This window comes from Simochromis diagramma, unplaced genomic scaffold (genome assembly GCF_900408965.1).
Source record: "Simochromis diagramma unplaced genomic scaffold, fSimDia1.1 OVJJ01000483.1, whole genome shotgun sequence".
In the NCBI taxonomy this organism is placed as follows: domain Eukaryota; kingdom Metazoa; phylum Chordata; class Actinopteri; order Cichliformes; family Cichlidae; genus Simochromis; species Simochromis diagramma.
Window position 1 is genome coordinate 2,753,980 of NW_024386835.1, and position 19,112 is coordinate 2,773,091.

Consider the following 19,112-nt stretch of genomic DNA (forward strand, 5'->3'; position numbering starts at 1 on the left):
TCCACAAAAAACAAAACCAAAAACATGCAGGTTAAAAGTCTGGCATATCACGTGAAGGCTGCTGTATCATATATGCATAAATGTACGTACCATTTACGAAAATATAACATGCATATATGCAAAAAAGTCGTTCACTCATGTGTTCCTCTTTTTCAATTACAAAGCTGTTAAAAACGGTTAACTGTCATTTCAGATGCATTTCATCCTGTCTAGAAATCATATTTGGGTAAAGCTTCATCTTTACCAGTTGAATTAATTTTAAGAGACTGATATTTGTAGGAAAAGGCGTAAAAATTTCCAACCTAACAATGAAATTCATGCAGTAGAATAAATGTTTTCATGTAGTCCAGTAGCAAACCACTCTACCTGGACTAAACTTTGTGACTGCGGGTTTAGGGTTACAAAATACGCAGATTGGTAACATAATATTAAGCTGTAACAGACGCTAGTGTTGCCTTCTTGGCGCACCGGCTTGAACGAACACAGACCTTCAGAATCTGATTGATCCAGAATATACCAGAAGTCTTCGGATGCCATCGTGTGTTAAGCTGATGCATTACGCAAAGAAAGATCCATGCGTAGTAAATGACATAATTTACCATTGAAGGCAGTTATTTACGATGTAACACAGATGGGTTCCAACTACGCAACATGTTAATCTTTACTGATAGATAAGGAGATACGATTTAATTAACCAGGCAATAAAAGCAACATTTTTTGTTTGTTTGTTTTTTCCATCATTGACCTCGGCATGAACTCTTGCCTACCAGTCACGTTGCAGAGCACTGTATTGAATTTTGGCAAGCTGACCCTCTTTAACCACTTTGTCCATTCACACTGAATTCAAAGTGCAACTACAACGGGATATTTCCACACACATATCATGTATGAGTGCCTTAATTGTCCGTGTGCATGTCGCATACACCTGTAAGCCACGCTGTTTGCAACTGATAGTGTCCGATAGTGATCCAGTTTCTTCAAGGCATGCCTCAAGGTGGTGGATTTTTCATCCACCGGCGTGGCGTCCTGTTTCTCCTGGACACTGTTGTTGGGGCAACTATAAACTGTCTGTGGGAGCATGCACGGTTGTTATGGGAACAGTGTGCGGCAGCATGAAGGAAGCCGGACTGAGCAAGTCTATGGACACATACAGATACAGCCCATGCATAGAGCCGCCAGTTCAGTGGGGAAGTGACAACAGAGGTTTGTATATTCATGTCCACTGTAAAATAACACCTGGTTTTATTTGAGATTCATTTTAGAAATATTCGTTATGCCTTTTTAATCGCTAATTTAAATTATGGAGAGTTGGCTTATCAATCCACGGCTGGTCATGGTGTATTCGTTTTATGTTTCTACTCGTGTGCGCGCACCTGCGCCCTTCTTGCGCGTAGCTCTGCCAGTCATCACAGCCTAAATCAGTTCAGATTAAGATGCCTGATTAACCCAATTTACATCCTTCTTCAGCTGCTGCATAGACAAATTTAGGTACCACATGCCATACTATTTATAGTAAAGCCTCCTCTATTTTTCAGCTGGAGGGGAAACAGTAGCCAGTAGCCTAAACAGCATGTTTAGGTCTACAGTGAAAAGGTATATTTGGATATTGGAATAATGTCCCTATAAATTTGGATCTACTTATATTAGCTTGCTATTCATAGATCTGTATAATTTCAAATCCTACACAGCAAAAACTCCAGTGTTAAATTAACACTGGAGAGTGTCTATATGGGTCCACACCTCTGAGTGTTAAATACAACACTGTTGAGTGTTAAATTAACACTGGAGTTTTTGCTGTGGATAATATGATGTAAAAATAGTGCAACTGGGTGCATTTTTGCTTTCTCTTTCACATTGTGCATTGGTCAGTTGAAAAGAGACCTACAGACCTCAGCGACAAATGCCAGGTAAGTCATTGTACATCTGCTGGTTAAAACATAATTAGTACTTCATATTTAAATCTGGAGTTTGTTCCAGTGTTACAATCCACAGTTGCTCCAGTGGGGGGAAGGATACGATCCAGTGTACCTAGCCTGCCAGTGATCAATCCAGACAGGCTGAAAACAGCTAAAACGCTGGTGGACAAAGCTGTGAAGGTGATCATATGTAAAAACAGATTTTTATTGTAATGCCACAGTTGATTGTGTCATATTTTTTTCTTCATTTCTCTTCCCGTCATTCTCAGTTAAGGAAAGTGTTTTCAGTGCAGGGACCCTATCCAGTGATCCGTGCTGCATTATGGGCCAGAGGGTGGGTTGAACGTCGTTTGCCACATCTCGTCCAAAGATCACCTACTTACCCCTGCGTTGAGGAGGAGGATGGTAATGATGGGCTGATCTGCAGTTATTTTACTGGTAAGGCCAAAAAGAGAAAGGATTGCCCCCCTCTAAGTGTGGGAATAATTAACAGAGAGTAATTGTAACACAAGTTAGATGGATTTCCCTTTAGTTGGTAAACAAGAAATCGTATGCTGCATTATAGATGCTAGCCTCTAACACAGACCCCTTTATAAACACCTGTAACCATGCATGTATACACACACCTCTTATCTTGTGACAGAGAGAGCGGATGAAGGCGAGAAAGGGGAGAACCTTGATGACATGTATGATCTCATGGTAAGATAAGCTTTAGGTGTACCCACTAACTTAACACAGATATCTTGCCCAGTGTAAAGCCAAAGGGACTTTCACTTGTGTCTTTGTTGTGACTCTTGTAGTCTCGCCTTGTTCGAAATGAAACAACGTATTTCTACTGGACGACACGACGGGACAACATAGACTGTCGCTCCTTGCGGCACGACCAGATGACCAATCACTATGCGAATGCTGGAACATTTACCACAAAGGTAAAACGTTTCTAATGATTAGCTGGCACATACATTTTATTTAGCTCTTTTCCTGCAGTGTAATTCTTTTGTTTTCAGGTGGGACTTTGTGTGAATCTGCGTAACCTTCAGTGGTTTGACACAGCGGATCCAGACACTTTCTTCCCAAGATGCTACAGGCTTGGAGCAGAGGATGAAAAGCATGCATTCATAGGTCTGCTGTAAATTACATATAACAGAAAAAAAGATGTTCTACAAGACTAAATGAGGTGTAATTTAGGTGCAAAGAATTTTTAAGTTTACTTATGCCCTATCCAATAGCTTCTCTGACTGTTTTTCTCTTTTTTATGAACATAAAGAGGATTTCAGGAGAACAGCATGTACCAGTCTGCTGCAGTATGTGGTTGAGACAAGTATTTGGAGAAGAGATGAACCAGAGGGGGACAAACAAAAATCCAAGAACAGTCTCGCTGAAGGTTTAGAAATAATTTCTCACACATAGAAATAAAAATGCTTTTGATGCAAAGTTTGGACAAGAGGGAGTATAACGGTGCAATATTGTCTCTCTCTCTCACTGCAGAGTTGGATAATGAGGAGCATCGATCTGTTGGTCCAGAAATTATTAACACAGCTTTACACGTGTGTCAAGAGTTTCTCAGTGTTCTAAAGCACAGCGACATTGATGTAACAGCAGAAATACCGCCCTCGGTGGAGGAAGCGCAATGGGCAGAGTTTCTTAAACACTACTACATGGTTGTGCAGTGAGTTGAGAGATTTTCTGGGAGCTTCCAGGGTTTTTCTACAAATTGTCATCGGGTTACACTCGTTTTATTTTCATTACTGGCAGTGGAAGTCTGCTTATAAAAATCAATTTAGGTTGCTAACAACTTTCAAAGGTATCTGAAATAGCAAAATTGGAGTTCTCATTAGTCAGGAGAAGATCCCATAAGGGACGTGTGCGTGTTTCTTATCTTGGGTCTTCTACCAGAGACCTGGGAATTTGAGGGTTCTGCGCAATATCTTAGCTCACTGCACTCTTCTGGACCTCAGGTGTTGTGTCTGGAATCTGCTGGAGACCATCTTCCAGTTTACAGCTTACATACAGTTTACATTGGTTTACAGCTCCCAGTTCTCCCATTACCACTGGGACCACTTTGGACTTTAGCTTCCACATCCGCTCTAGTTGTACTTTTCTATTATCTTGTGCTCTTTCTTCCTGATGTTACTGACCACTGAGATTGTCGCATCTATCACAACTATGGTCTTCTGCTCTTTGTAAACCACCACCAAGTCTGATTGATTGGCCAGCAGCTGCTTGTCTGTCTGGAACTTGAAGTCCCACAAGACCTTAGCCATGATGTTTCCAACCGCGTTTGGTGGTGTCTCTCATTAGGACTTGGGAACTTCTGTATGCTCTTGTACACTATTCCCTCCACTTAGTTGTGCCTCCCAGCGTACGGTGTCCTGGCCTGCCTCTTACATCCTGCTACTATGTGCTGGACTGTCTCTGGGGCATCAGTCTGGGTCCTGTCGCCTGCGGTAGACTCCTGCATACATCCATCTGGTGTTTCCTGTGCCGCCATGATCAGAGCCCTTGTGCTGTCCTTTAAACTGGCCTTTTCTAGCTGCTGGGAGGATTTATTTATGTCAGGTGCCACTTGTACCTGTCAGTGGTACATCCCATGCAATGGCTTAGTCAAGTCAATAAGTAAAGGTTGGCGTTAAATATAGAATGACATGCTATACATGTTCAAAATACAGAGGGCTTCAGAAAACTACCACTACTATAAAATTACAAATACTGTAAATGATGCTGTATTTGCAATTCTAACAATAACATGTTTATATGCAGTAAAGGCAAACTGATCAGGGGCAGCAGTGTATTTGTGGAGCGTTGCCAGGATATGTTAACCAGACTTCAGGCTGTTTGCCCACAGCTGGACACCGATGGATTAAACAACATCTGGATCATCAAACCAGGTGCCAAATCAAGAGGAAGAGGTTAGGCTTTTTTCTGATAATTTACCTTCGTAATAGTTAATATGATACTTACATAGCAAGCTTGCTTTTTTTTTTTTTTTTTTTTTACAGGTAAAAAGCTGTGAAAAATATTGAAGAAAGCAAGCCTGGTTTTGTTTTTCAGACATTCAACTGATGAATGGACATAATTAATATGTTTTCTTTTAGATTTTCCTTTTTATTTGGGAAGTTATATTACAGCAAAATAGAAAAAAAAACACAGCACATACGTAAAAATTATATGTGCATAACAATATAGTCTGCCAAGACTACAGTAGCACAACATAAATTATAGCATCAAGTCTTCTGTGCAAACTTTCTCTTAAAAACATTTGAAAAAAACCCTATATTTTGTTAACATCCCTGTTTTTTCGGTTTTGTTTTACTAATTTTAATACATAGAGAAGAAAGATGTCACACTCTTTTTTTCCTCCTTTCACTGTTTTTATTTCAAGACTCACATAAGTTTTTAAACACCACTGTTTTCATCTCAACAAAGATATGATTTGTAGTCTGGCCTAAGTGGAATTATATATGCAGGTATAGCTACTTTGCCGTCACTCTCATTTATCTTTAGTAGATGGGTGTTCATTTTGGAGGGCTCTTCTTATTTTTATTGTGCTTTGCAAGTCATTTTTTATTACTTTCTGACAAATTTCAGAGGACAACTTTGTCCAGGGATCATTTTTGTTTGGTGAGCTGTCAAACAGTTTTCTGTCTGTGATCATGCTCGAATTGTTGGTCTTGGTCGCATTTCCTTCCATCTGGCTGCACACAAGAGGCCTTTATTGCACTGCACAACAGTGGTAAAGCCAAGCCTTCTTTTTTATTTTTGAAGTACTTTGTATTTCATTACTGACTTTATGTGTGTTGTTAAGAAATTAACATGACCCATTCTTTGAATGTATGCTGGGAAATTTGGCATGGTATTGACTGAAAGCTGGCATAGTGAAATTACTTTAAAAAGACTGGAAAGATATGAGATTCCATCATCAAACATCAGATTTGATTCACGAGGTCATCTTAAACACTGCTGAATCATATAGTTTGTCAAAATTGCAGTTCTGATTTTGTGTTTTAATCAACTCTGCTTTCATCTCTCTTTTCACTCCCACACCCTCATCATCATTAGGCATTATGTGTATGAATCGCCTGGATGAGATTTTAGCACTTGTGGACACTGACAGAGCACTGACAAAGGAGAGTAAGTGGGTGGTTCAAAAATACTTGGAACGCCCCCTGCTTGTCCACTGCACAAAGTTTGACCTCCGTCAGTGGTTCCTTGTAACTGACTGGAACCCTCTGACTATCTGGTTCTACAAAGAGTGCTACCTGCGGTTTTCCACTCAGCCTTACTCGACAAAAACTCTGGACAGGTCAGTAAGAGTTTTCAAACAAAAGACAAAAATGAAGGTTACAGTTAAGTTTTACGGTGTCTTTTATCTAGAGTACTTTGTGGATGTTCCCATTTTCTACCATTTTCCTCAGCTCAGTCCACCTGTGCAACAACTCCATCCAGAAGCACTTCCAGCCATCTCGTAACCGCCATCCAGGACTGCCGGAGGATAATATGTGGTCCTGCTCACAGTTTCGCTCTTTTCTGCAGCGAGAGGGCCATGAGACAGAGTGGGAGTCGGTGGTGATACCAGGCATGCAGCAAGCAGTTGTCCATGCTCTACAGACAGCCCAGGATTTGGTGGAGCCCCACAAGGCAAGCTTTGAGCTTTATGGAGCTGATTTTATGTTGGGCAGAGATCTGAGGCCTTGGCTTCTAGAGATCAATGCCAGCCCTACTATGGCCTGCTCCAGCACTGTGACTGCGCGGCTCTGTCCTGCTGTGCAAGTCGACACGCTGAGGGTTGTGCTAGATTGGAGGACTGATCCCAGCGCTTACACAGGAGGCTTCAAGCTTATTTACAAACAGGTTGGACTGGCTTCAAAGCCAATTGCTGTTTATTTCCAGGGTATTTCTACTTAACGATGAATGCCATGGAAAATTTTGTGATTTGTTTTTACTTTATCACATTTTCAGGCTGCAGTTGAAGTTCCTCAGTATTTGGGAGTGAACCTGCTAGTGGAAGGAGCGACCATAAAGAGATCCAGACATTACAGACAGTCTTTTATCTCTAACTCACCTCTCCCTCATCAGGTCCATCCAGAGCAGTTATCTCAAGCTGTGGCTGAGCCAAGACACAAACAATTCAGTCAGAAGCCACATGCAGTTGCTGATTTTCCCCTTTTAGGCATGGAGAACCAAGTGAAAAAGAGCCAGATGACATCTACATGTCCAAAGAGGGAGCACGATAGAAAAGCAGAACGTCAAAACACCTGCCCTGTTCGCAAATCCTGCCGCAGCGTGGCATGTGAACAGCCTGTGAGTGTACACACTGAACCTCAGAAGAAAGCACAGCGTTTGGGATCACGTCGCCGTGTCAGTGGGGCAACCCTGGTGCCAAGGAGTCTATCCTTTTCCTTAGACCCGGCGTGTTGTACATCAGAGGGTAAACATCAGTCCATTCGTCATCATGCATCACACACGTCCAAATCCTTCCTTTCCCAGCGAAGTTCAGAGCCACAACATAAGATTTCCTCCAGGGTCTTTCCGTCACTCCAGGGTCCCTTTCCAACCCTGCAGGTCTTTCAGTTGCAACCAAATATTGTGACTGGAACTAACGTTTGTCATAATTCTGCCTTTTTATCTCACCCGACTACCCACAAGCATCAGTTATGCCAAAACTCTCAAAGGCAAGTCAAAGCTAGACACAAAGGGGAGCTCACAGAAGAACATAAGTACAAAAGACGTTGAGTTGATGGAGATGGAGCACAGCCAGAAATGCTGAACATAATTTACATTTTAATGGGCTGAAGCCAAATTAGCAGAATATCTATTAGTTTATCTATATGCATGTCTGTACAAAAGTTTGGCCTTTTTATAGGATGTGGGTATTTCAATTCCCCACCAGGTGGCAATAAAGTTTCAATGATCAAAAAAAAAGGTTTAAGGTTTGGTGATGACAGGAAATAACCAGAGAAAATCATTCTGGGTCCACAGACACACTGGTACATTTAGCAACACCTATTTAATTGAGTGTTTCAGTGTTTTTTTTTATAAAAATAAAATTAAAATGTAAAAACAACTTGGAAAGTTATTTTTTTTATAAAGTGATATGGGTCTTTATGCCCCAAGAAGAAGAATTCTTACTCTACTGATTACAATCATTTTCTCAAAACATTCAGACAGTAACACACTTGACTGCCACAGCTTTAATCAAATTCATGTAAACTGTTGTTAACTAGATTTATTATTTTACCCACATATGTTATTTAACACACAGCTCAACAAAAGTTTTTTTCATATGCTTTGTCATAATTTTTTAACTACAGACAGGAAACAACGAGAGAGGGACAGTCGAATATGACTTGAGAAAACGTGGTATTCATCTTATCCACTAATTTGTTATCCTGCTGGAAGCAGCCATCATAAGATGGGTACACTGTGGTCTTAAAGGGATTGACATAGTCAGCAACAATACTCGACTGGTACCAGCAGCCATGTTCAGTGCTCCTACATGCAATTATTCATGTATGTGGCAGCAGCTCGGTTCATTAGACATATAGACATGGTAAAAATGACCTGCTGAAGTTCAAAGCATGCATCAGATTTAAGGATGATTTAAAGTGACTTTGAAGGTGGCATGATAGCTGGTGACTGACAGGCTGATCTGAGTATTTCGAAAACTGCTGATCTGCTGGGATTTTCCCACATAAAAGTCTCTAGGGTTTACAGAGAAAAAGAGAGAATTTCTAGAGAGCAGCAGCTCTCTGGATGAAAATTTCTTCTTAATTGCAGAGTAGAATGGCCAGAATGCTTCGAGCTGATCAGAAGGCAACAGTAATTCAAATAAGCACTTGTTACAACCAAGCTATGCTAAAGTGCATCTATGAAAGCACAACACAAACCTTAAAGCAGATAGTCTTTCCAGCAGATGGCCACACTGGAATTAGTTCTTGGTAATCAAAATTGGATAAGATGAGACTAGAAAAACATTCGCTGGTCAGACTTTGGTGTAAAAAACATGAAAGCATGGATCTATCCTGCCTTATATCAATATATGTGTGTGGTGATGGTGTTGTAATGGTGTGGGGGTTATTTACTTGGCACACTTTGGGCTCTTAGCACCAACTGAGCATCATTTAAACGCCACGGCCAAAGTACTATTGCTGACCTTGTCCGTCCCTTTACGACCACAGTGCACTCATCTTCTGATGACTCCATCAGGGGGATTACAGGTCATGTCACAGAGACAAGATCATCTCAAACTGATTGCTTGAACATGACAATGAGTTCACTGTACTCAACTGGCCTCCACAGTCTCCAGATCTCATTCCAATAGAGCACCTTTGGGATGTGCTGGAACAGGAGATTCACATCATGTGTGATGTTATCATATCAGTATAGATGGGAAATGCTTAGGAATATTTCCAGCACCTTGTTGAATCTATGCCAAGAAGAATTAAGGCATCTCTGAAGGTAAAAAGGGCTCAACTTGGCACTAGCAAGGTGTATATAACAAAGTGGGTGGTGAGTACATGTATAATGGTTTTGCTTGCAAACTCGTGACATCAATACAACATGCAACTCCTCCTGAAACAAATAAATGGAAATCAGCTTCAAGGAAACTAGTTTGAAAGATATAAATGACATTTAGGTGGCTGGTCGTAATCTCAAACTGTAGATTATATAAACAAACCAGCAACAGAATGCCTAAGCTCCGAAAAAAAAGGGCACTGGAAAAAAATGTGTAGGTGGGAAGACAAAGATGTTGTGACTGGCTTATGAACTTATGTTGAACTGCACTGAGATAAACCTATAATTGGAGGTGCTATCGCATAGATGAAAAATGTGATTGCACAACACAGGAGGTAGTGGTAGCATTTTTTGTAAATTATACAGCTACATGTTTTGCATGTCTCCAGGAGGTAAAGCTCTCTGCAGGGAAACTAAATACAGAGAGATGTGTCACAAATCTGGAATAATGGTATTTACTATCGTCTCATACGGCCATAGAGACAAGATGCATATGTATTCTGACTGTTGCCTCAGATGATTTACTGTAGCTGTTTATACTCGTGTGTTTACTTGTGTTTTTGCATTTGAGGCCACAGACGGTTAACCAGCAGGAGAGCCATGCCACAGATCTGCCATTACATAAGTGTTCCCTGTGACGTGAATGCTGTGGTGCTGTAAAACCTCTAAAAAGTATTTATTTGTTTTCACACACATTCTCACTCTCTTTCGTACATATACGGTCAGAACAAGTTTCCACGGGAAAAAAAATACTTTATTAATACACTTATATCATGTATATCAACAATTATAGACAAAATATTTACATCAAACATCTTTCATGTAGGTCCCAAAATATAAAATCTCAAGTACCTCTTTCTATAGAAAACTAGTCTTCTGGTTAAAACGTTTACATTCACTTCCTTGCTCCTTTGTCTCCAAGATTCATACATAGTACAGAGAATTAACTTCTGAGATTTATCAGCTTTTCACAAGTAAAAGGCAACAGCAAGCACAAACACCGGGTTTGACTTGAGCAGAAACAGATGTCGAGTATGCAGACCAGGTCCAGCACAGTGCTACAGTATGTACACAGTTTCTGAGTACACGACGTACATTGTCCACACTCTGCCCTCCTCGTATACCTCTCGGGGCAGGCAGAGTGCGAGAAGGTATCAAAAATAGAAATGTACAATAAATCTATGAACAATAATTACAGAAAAATCCATCTTAGGCGTCTGTTTAAATCATAAACGACACTTCTCTCATTCAGCGTGGCCATGCGGCGGCCTTTTCCTTCATCTACCATGTGGTGTACCCTCGCTGTCTGTACACATTTGAGGGAATCCTTGTATTTTATGGTGCCGGTCATGGCTGAAAGGGCTTTTTTTTTTCCATCTCAGTAATCATAATGGTGAGCAAAGGACATAGGCGACAAACTTTGGGTGGCAAATTATCGCTAACATTTGGTGCAACACGTTCTAAATTACAAAATCGCGAGTGAGATGCGTCAATGTTCATCTGTGTTTACACTTTAACAGCAGCAGCTAAAACATTTCTTTCTTTACATTCAACCATATGTGTGTTTATGTGTGCACAGGGCAGATCCAGTTTATATGATACATATATACCACTGAACACCGCTGAGCATTTGACATTCAACCAGAGCTTTGCATTGCTCTCAGCGTGGAAGGATGCTGCTCTCACCTCTCTCTCTCTCCTTGATCATTTCTACAAGTCCTCTTATTTGATGCTTTACCCTCCAGGCTGAGGAAAAGAGGAGATGAATGATTATGAATTATGGAACAGCTCAGTCATGTTTTGAGAACAGGGCAATATATCAGGGCAGTCTTTTCGCCTTTATCTCTCAGTCTTTGGTTTCCAGGTTGAGGGGTGGTACTTGCTTGAGTGCCTGAAGGAGAGCAGGAGAGTCCATGGGGGTCTGAGATATGGCTGGGGCTGGAGAACCTCCCCGGGGAGACAGCACAAGCTGAGGTGGGCCGGGCCTTTCACTGGGTATGGTAGGTGATGAGCTGCTCATGCCAGGGTAGAGCATTGGCATGGCCCCAGGGTACCAGCACTTCTCAAGCATTGGTAGGTAAGCTGCAGCAGAGGGTGGAATGAGGTAGAAAGGCATGCAGAGGGGATGTGGAGGAGGGGGTGGATGGTTAGGGGATGCACTCATGAAACTTCCATATCCGCTAGAGGATGAAGAAGTTGATGATTCTCCGCCTGAGAGCAGCTCATCCTCAGACGACTCCACACGGGCTCGTTTGTGGCGTGGCTCGTCATCCTCCTGCTTGATGCTGGAGTTCTGCCTGTCAGCCAGCAGTCGCTTCTGCTGGCTCCCGTGAACGTAATAATCTGGATGTCCCTGCGGCGCCCCAGATTCATTTTTCTCCAGCTCTCCTCCGTAGCCACTGTCTGTGTCTGTATCACTGCCGCTCTGCTCGCCGCTTGGTGAAGCGTACACCCGCTGGATGACGGGCACACAGTTCCTCCCGTAGCCCTCGCTGGGCTTAGGGGCTAAGCTGGGAGACATTTCTTTATGAGGTTGGTAGGCAGGGATTTCCTCCGGTTGAGGGCTAAGAGGGGTGTGGGGTCGGGCTGGACTGTGCAGCACCTCTACAGCTAACTTGTGAATGTGGCTGATGACGTGGGATGGGGTGAAGTCTCCGTCAGTCTTGTGATTAGCAAGATACTGGAGAATTTCCTTGGCACACATGTGGAAGCCAGAGCAGAACATCTCCTCTGACTTCTCCTGGCTGATGGGAGGCTGCTCTATAAACACATAAGGAAACAACACACTCAGAAATCTAATATAGACTGTGACCTTTTGTAAACAGCTGTAAGTGAAGTTACTTTCAGTGGTGCAATTCTGCATTCATCTGCGTTATTTGCATTCTGTCTAACAAACCCATCCAGTTCCTCCTCATGTGTTTGTGCGTGTGCAAAAATGATCTGCAGCTCACCAATTTGCATGCCGTTCTGAAGAGCGAGGATCTTCTGCTGCTGCTGCTCAAGAAGAGAGGTGAGGGCTTTCACGTGCTTGAGCGTAAGCTCTAAAACCACAGCCTTCTCCAGATGGCCCAGAGTCTAATGGAGAGACACGCACACAGTCAGCATATCCTCACCTCTTATATAACATGCAGAAACCAAGCTCTACTACACATGTACACATCACCATATGTGATTACTCTGAAATAATTTACACAAATTTATGGAAATTTCATTTGCATTAAGGAAATCAACACTGAATGCAACTTTTTTAAATATACACTCGAAACAACAAAATCTAACAGCAGCACATTCTCTTTAACGTGAGCCGTCATCGGCATGAGCTGCTGACGCACTCAACAAAGATGTGATAGCACTAAACAGCCACTAGATGGTGCGTGCCGCTCAATACAGCCAATCCCATTAACCCTCCCACCTACACTATGAACTTACAGTTAGTTTCAGGTGCTCGGGTAATAGATCTTTTAACTGGGCGATGCATTCGTTTATCCGGTCACGTCTTTTCTTCTCAATAAGTCTGTGAGGCAGCTTGTAGGTTTCCTAAGAGAATAAACAGAAATGTTGCGTAAATTTAAGTGAAACGAGAGCACACAGTTCTCCATGACCAGAGGCAGATACACCGATAGGGAGGAATCCAGGAGTTATGTCATAGTAGAAACTAGGTCAACCATTTATGGGACTATAGACCAACTCCTAATCTAATTCCTGGATGTTTGAGCTCTATGGTTATTACTTAACTTTACCAATTGGCAATAAACAACCACAAACACGAACACACACACGTAGAACGGACCTTGCTCTCTTCTCCTCGCTTCATTCCCCGCCTGGGTTTATAAACATACATTGGGAAATCCATCCTAAAGAAACACAAAAAGAGCGCACGAGTAAGGAATCAGGTCATTGTGACGGTAAAGTGCACAAAATTATACATTAGGTGCATTTTAGTTGGAGGTTAAAAAGGGGGCGACACAGTCTGGGAAAGCTACATCTCCAAAGTATAACTTACCCCTGCACGTCTGACAGTTCAGCCTGATGTTTGGACAGAGGGGGTGGTTGCGCGCTTGGAATTCGCTCCATTCTTTGTATTCCAATTTTGCTGTCAAAACCGAGGTACTCTTCCAAAAGCACTCAGAAATAAATACGCATTTATTTACGCGCTCTATCAGCACTTGCAAAGCAATTTGTAAATAAAAAAGGAAATGATAAAATGCAACGAAAAATGCGCAGAATGCGTCAAAAAAGGTTAAAACTGTTTAATAATCTGTCATTTTTTAAAAAACAAAACGCTGTAAAGTTAGTTCCTGCGATCTCCACGCCGTGGTCCCGCAGCGGTGAGGAAGTCAAGCCTTGGTGGCGCGCTGGGAAAGTGGGGGAGGACAGAACGACGAGTTAAATAAACCCTCTGACTCTCCGCTCAGACTGATCTACCTCTGTCACATGAGGCTCACGTGTTAAACGGCGCTGTATCCTCGGCGAAAGGACTGCCCACTCCCTACAGATGAGGCGCCTCAGTGGGCGGACGGCGAATGACGTCAGAGCACAGGGCGGGGCATGACCGATCCCGTGTACCACCATGCTGAAGTGTATGGAAACAAGGCTGTGCGCCGGGGAACGTGCTGGCAGTGAACCATCGCAGGAGTTCAACAAACCCGAACCTCGCGAGGCGAGTAGGTGTGGTACCTACTACGGTTTTTTCTTGTTTGTTTGTTTTGTTTTTTTAAAAAGGAACACAATAAAATTAAAAGAGTAAATCGAGCAGTTAAAGGCACACAATCTCACGTAACGACTGCAAAATAGCAAAAAATATCGGAATATTTCTTCAAGGGCAATAAAAACAATTTAAGGGGCTTTTCAAACGTCACGAGCTCTGCACTAAAGGACAAAAGTTCACTTTATTAATCATTAATCTCATGGAGACAAACAACTTATTGAATCTGTAGAAGAGGAAAGATGAAATTGTCTCGTCTATTGGTCTGTTTGCAGAACGGCTCGGTCACGGTGGGAGAACCACGTGCACCTGTGCGTGGACGGCTGTGTGGAGTCCGTGTTTACTGTCATGAGGCGGTGCCGTCTGTCACGTTGATCTCCTCATGGCCACTGGATCCTGCTGAGCGCGCGCGGGGCACATCCAGCTCATCCAGGCACACGGCGGCTGCACCTGTCCGCTGCAGGCTGCAGGCACACTTTTAAAACGTGCTTCTTCATTGATTGCATTTCTCGCAGCAAAATGAAATGGTATACAAGGACTGGTGTGACGACGTTTACGTTGCAGGATTTTGCTCATATTTTTGCATTTACTAAAAATATCCCCTAGAACTCTCATGTAATGTTGAAATAAGCAGTAAGGTACTTTTTTTTCTCTCTCACGCAAGAATAGCTCATAAAATGAGGTTTGATGATGATCCTAACAAACTTAATACACAAGGGTATTTCCATATTTAATAGGAATAATAGGGGTCAGCTGCAGCTTAATGAACGGAAATATGAGAACACACCAACATTCAGTAGGTGTCACATGTCAGACGAAAGCAGGAACGACAGCAGTGGCATTTAGCGGTCACTCAGCAACATACAAGACATGAAAATCATAAATTGTTCATCTCGTAGTTAACAACACTTTAAATTCAAGGCACATTATGAAACCACTGTGAAAGAGGTTTATGGTTTTCCCAGTTTTCACACCTTTTTAACACAGCAGCAGCACATTTAGTAAAATCTATGGAGAATCAGATGAAGTCGTGCACGTTTTTGTGGGTTTTTTTACATTATGAAGCTTCTTGCATTTTCATCAGTTGTTTTACTCCTTCTGACAAAAAAACAAAACAAAACTAAAAATGATTACTGTGTTTAAGAGCTCATTTTGTCTCCCTGCTTTGCTGCTAAAAGCAATCTTTTCGATCGGTCTTATCTAGCAAAAGAAAAAGAAAGTTGCAGATATCAAACATGCATTCATAACATCAGAAGGCATTAGCTCTGAAAGTTTCACTTAAATGACACTAATTTTAAAAGAATCCGGTGTAAACAGACGTTTCATTGTTTCAGATAATCAGGATCCTTCACAGTAACTGGTAACAGTCTGTATTTCCACTAAAACCCTCCAGAATCTCTCGTCCTGTGATTTTATCAACTGTTCCTAGAAACTGTTCCTAGAGTTTGGTGAATAAAGTGGGGCTCAGTAATTGGAAAACAACCATAATCCCGGTCACATCCCAATCTTTTATAAATAACCATAACGATGGAAAGCACCCTGAAGGCAGTCTGGGGACACGTAACACAAGTACATCCTGTTTTTTTTTGTTTTTTTTTTATGTAAAGAAGCCTTTTCTTTTTCTTACAAATGTTTTAGCTTTAGGTAACAAAAATATTGTTTTTTATGTGATACTGTGAAACCACTGAGAGAATGTCAAAGGCTATTTCAACAGCTTTTTAGGCGACAATATATAGATGACAAATAGAGACGAACACTCTCTTAATCTGAAGCATATATTTAGAAACCTTACTTATCACTGTGCAAAGGTCTTGACTCTCACCCCTCATTTCGTTATATTTTAATCCAACAGCCTGTCTTTCTTGTAATTTATTAAAAGTGGTCATGAGCAATAGTTTTCCAGGCTTTCTGGAGGTCTTTGGAATTTTTTTGATTTGGACATTGGCTGCTTTTCCACTCCTTTTCAGTCCACTCCTTATACCTGACCATTTTAAGAGACATTTGTAAGAAACTTAAGACTGACCTATTGATCATTCATGCGTAAAGGCACTAATGCAAGACATGAACCAGTGTTGCATCTTCACACAACAAACAGCATAGAAAGAAACCGATTTTAAATTGTATTTTTATGCACAGTGTTATGAGCAGTGCATCCAAAAAAAACCCCCAAACAGTTAATTTGTTGCAATTTCTTCAAGTTTAAAGTTGAATTGATAAAAAATACCACAGATAACAGTTTGTAAAGCACCAACAGGATGATCCCCAAGAGCTATTACACAGAAATTTGAAGAAACTGGACAAGTGAAGGGCAAAAGAAGAAGTGCTAGGCCTAAAACAACAACAACAAAAAAGCACCATCAGAGTTTCAGCCAACATCCAAAGAAGAGCTTTGAATGTCCTTCAAGAAGCCTGGAGAACTATTCCTGAAGATTACTTCAATAAATTCCACTAAGGCTTGTATAAGAGAGTTGAAAATAAAGGTGTTCATACCAGATATTGACTTGCAAACTTGTTAGGATTGTACAAACTATGTTTTTGCCTCAGAAACTGCATTTCTGTGTGCGTTTTCTGCTATAAATAGCTGTAACCATTCTCATTTTCCTAACAAAATATAAAGAAATTAAGGGTGGCGCATTACTTTTGGGCAGTACTGTTCAATTTCAATGTTCAATGCAAATACAGGAAGCTACACAAATGTTAAACTCTATAAATATTCTGCCTGCGGAAGGATGAAATACAAAAAGATCAAATGAAGCTTACAAAAGTGCAACCCATGTACGCGCAGACATTTCCCCATGCCGTATGATAATCGAAGAAGTGCACTTCCTCATTTTTAGAGGACTTCGGATAAGAGATAATCTGCCGGCAATTCCCGATTATGACTTCTGCATGCTGCATTTTTTTCATGCTCACTGCAGTATCAAAGTGCATGGCTGTGACTTAGGGAATTACCAGATCTTCACTTCCTTTTGTGTCACATTTGTAGATGCAGACATTGGTTTCAGCAACCATATTTGACACACTTATTTATTTAAATAGACTCCAAGGATGCAATGTACAGTTCAGACAGAATCCATCAGTAAGTATAAAAGTTGAGTTTGGTTTAACAGCACTCCAAATTCAATCTAGTAGTTTTTTCTTTCTTCACATTAACATGAACACAGTCTTTGTATTCTTTACAAAGTGACCAAACAAATAGCAACGATTGCTTCTGTGCTACAGAAAATATCAGTGCTTCAATCTAAACAGGTTAAACGAAGATTAAGTAAGTCAGTGCAGACATCAAGGATAATGAAGATAATGTTGTTCCCAAAAATCTTTTATGTTTGGATCTGTGGTTTTAATGAGATCCCACATAAATCACATTGTTAAATACATCATGGACCCAGTGTCAGGGTGAAACAATCGCTTCAGCTCTCTAGGAAGTCCATAATGTTCATTATACAAAAAAATATTTCTCGAAAGTTGTAACGGGTCAGAATTATTTATCTTCAAAAAAAGGTACAATGTATTCCCAACGATTGTTTTTCTTATATAAACTGCCCTGGAACAAGGAGGACCTTAGTTTGAGATTACAAAGAATTCTGAAAGTAGTATCAAATGCTTTCTCTCGACTTAAAAAAACAAAGAAACAAACGATTACAGATTTAATAACATCTTTATATGCTTTGGAAAAGCTTGGTGACCTCTTCAGTGTTGTTTACAGCTTTGTCTTATATTTTAAATACATGATAAATCATTTTAAATAAAAAAAAAAGCAAACAAAATTCTCAAAACTAGTTAGTTCTTAATTAGTCATTGCATATTAAATAGCATTCTTATTGCCATCTGATGAAAGCAAAATATTAAATATCGTGTTGTAGGGGTCAAACAAAACTTCAAATCCACATGTGACCTGAGTTTGCTGGTGCAACACAGAGGATGAAATCCTCATTACAAGGCCACTTGAGAGGAATATTCCCTCAGGAACAATGGCTAAACTTTGGCATGCTGTCTGACAGGTCCGATGCAGAAGGCATTCAGGGTAGTAAAGCTGAAGACAGAAACTTACAGGACTGGCTTCTCAGGTCCTGAGGCACGTCGTGCACACTCCACCCACACTGACACATCTATACTACACACCAAGATAACTTTTACTCACGTCTAAGGGAGTATTTTGGAAAATACAGCCATACATTGACCTAAATAGATACTGGAGATGGACATGTTTTGGCATTCTCCTGGCTAACATGTTGTACACTGTTACGGGTGCTCAGGCACTGGTGAAAATGGCCCCAAGGCCCCTCAGGCAGGCTGCTGGGGATTGATGTTCATGTGAGGAGGGTGACCAAGAAGTCCAATTCGTTGTTTCTGCTTCCTCTGTTCTGTCATCTGCATAGGGGGAAAAAACAAGACAGTTTAAAGGCATCATCTCAGTATAGAATCCCTGATGTTAATTCTCATAAGCTTTTATAGACTTTAGAGTTTTTGACAGTTAGCTGTGCAAATTTTTTCATTAGGGAACTTCATCACTCCTATCAAAGCATTCTAAAGGTTGGCTGAGCAAATCTACAACACAATGGCTGAAAAAGAAAAGAATCAAGGTGTTGCAGTGGCCGAATGCCCACAAAACTCAATAAACTCCGTTTTAAAAAAAGAATGGGCCAAAATACTTAAAGAACAATGTGAGACACTGACACAGTCTTAAAGAAAACTATTATTTCAGGATATTGTTGTTATAGGTGGTTCTACATGCCATTGAATCACGGGGTTTATTTGGATTTTCACAGGACTGCTTAGAGTCCTGTGAAAGCTTTCTGTTTTCACATGACTGTAAGCACGCAAGCATATGAGAAATAACTTTTCCCCCTGATTTCTCAATAGTGTGCAAACAAAGGCAAGTCAGAAATGAAGATGTAAACAATACAAAGTGTAAAAACTGGAGTTTAATATTGGTTGCAGAAAGCTTTGAATCCAAAAAAAACGCAAACAGAAAA

The 19,112-nt window shown here is 41.0% G+C and overlaps 3 protein-coding genes and 1 long non-coding RNA gene across 7 annotated transcripts in view; 2 read left to right on the plus strand and 2 right to left on the minus strand.

Annotated features, from left to right (window-relative positions):
* Nucleotides 1-134: 134 nt before the first annotated feature.
* On the plus strand, nucleotides 135-7,931 carry ttll3 (tubulin tyrosine ligase-like family, member 3). The gene is made up of 13 exons (XM_040028841.1): nucleotides 135-1,203; nucleotides 1,870-1,907; nucleotides 1,978-2,096; nucleotides 2,186-2,354; nucleotides 2,560-2,615; nucleotides 2,717-2,845; nucleotides 2,924-3,038; nucleotides 3,184-3,300; nucleotides 3,405-3,585; nucleotides 4,677-4,825; nucleotides 5,976-6,219; nucleotides 6,332-6,767; nucleotides 6,876-7,931. Exons 2-13 carry the CDS (start codon nucleotides 1,901-1,903, stop codon nucleotides 7,647-7,649), a joined length of 2,496 nt encoding a protein of 831 aa, XP_039884775.1. The 5' UTR covers nucleotides 135-1,203; nucleotides 1,870-1,900; the 3' UTR covers nucleotides 7,650-7,931.
* A 2,838-nt stretch (nucleotides 7,932-10,769) lies between these two features.
* LOC120731706 (class E basic helix-loop-helix protein 40-like) lies at nucleotides 10,770-13,827 on the minus strand. Its single transcript, XM_040028844.1, has 5 exons — nucleotides 13,435-13,827; nucleotides 13,222-13,285; nucleotides 12,861-12,968; nucleotides 12,383-12,506; nucleotides 10,770-12,191 (listed from the first exon to the last, which is right to left on the minus strand). The coding sequence occupies exons 1-5, from the start codon at nucleotides 13,503-13,505 to the stop codon at nucleotides 11,278-11,280; spliced, it is 1,281 nt and encodes a 426-aa protein (XP_039884778.1). The 5' UTR covers nucleotides 13,506-13,827; the 3' UTR covers nucleotides 10,770-11,277.
* Nucleotides 13,828-13,982: 155 nt separating this feature from the next.
* LOC120731708 lies at nucleotides 13,983-16,348 on the plus strand. Its single transcript, XR_005695409.1, has 2 exons — nucleotides 13,983-14,099; nucleotides 14,412-16,348. It is a non-coding gene; the product is annotated as an uncharacterized LOC120731708 (long non-coding RNA).
* An 801-nt stretch (nucleotides 16,349-17,149) lies between these two features.
* The window catches only part of LOC120731701 (inositol 1,4,5-trisphosphate receptor type 1), a 76,271-nt gene continuing 74,308 nt past the window's right edge, over nucleotides 17,150-19,112 (minus strand). For all 4 annotated transcript variants that reach the window (XM_040028834.1, XM_040028836.1, XM_040028835.1 and 1 more), the window contains one exon: nucleotides 17,150-18,507. In XM_040028834.1, coding sequence (XP_039884768.1) covers nucleotides 18,421-18,507 — 87 coding nt within the window. In that variant the 3' untranslated portion in view covers nucleotides 17,150-18,420. The remainder of the gene's footprint in view (nucleotides 18,508-19,112) is intronic.

What these genes read in the sequence shown, in the direction of transcription:
- ttll3 (XM_040028841.1), top strand. An exon ending in CTGGAACATTTACCACAAAG is followed by an intron (nt 2,846 to 2,923) that starts GTAAAACGTTTC and finishes TTTTGTTTTCAG; the next exon opens with GTGGGACTTTGTGTGAATCT. An exon ending in TGAAAAGCATGCATTCATAG is followed by an intron (nt 3,039 to 3,183) that starts GTCTGCTGTAAA and finishes ATGAACATAAAG; the next exon opens with AGGATTTCAGGAGAACAGCA.
- LOC120731706 (XM_040028844.1), bottom strand. Translation starts at nt 13,505, where the DNA reads ATGGAGCGAATTCCAAGCGCGCAACCACCCCCTCTGTCCAAACATCAG. An exon ending in CCGAGCACCTGAAACTAACT is followed by an intron (nt 12,507 to 12,860) that starts GTAAGTTCATAG and finishes TCTCTCCATTAG; the next exon opens with ACTCTGGGCCATCTGGAGAA. An exon ending in TCAGAACGGCATGCAAATTG is followed by an intron (nt 12,192 to 12,382) that starts GTGAGCTGCAGA and finishes ATGTGTTTATAG; the next exon opens with AGCAGCCTCCCATCAGCCAG.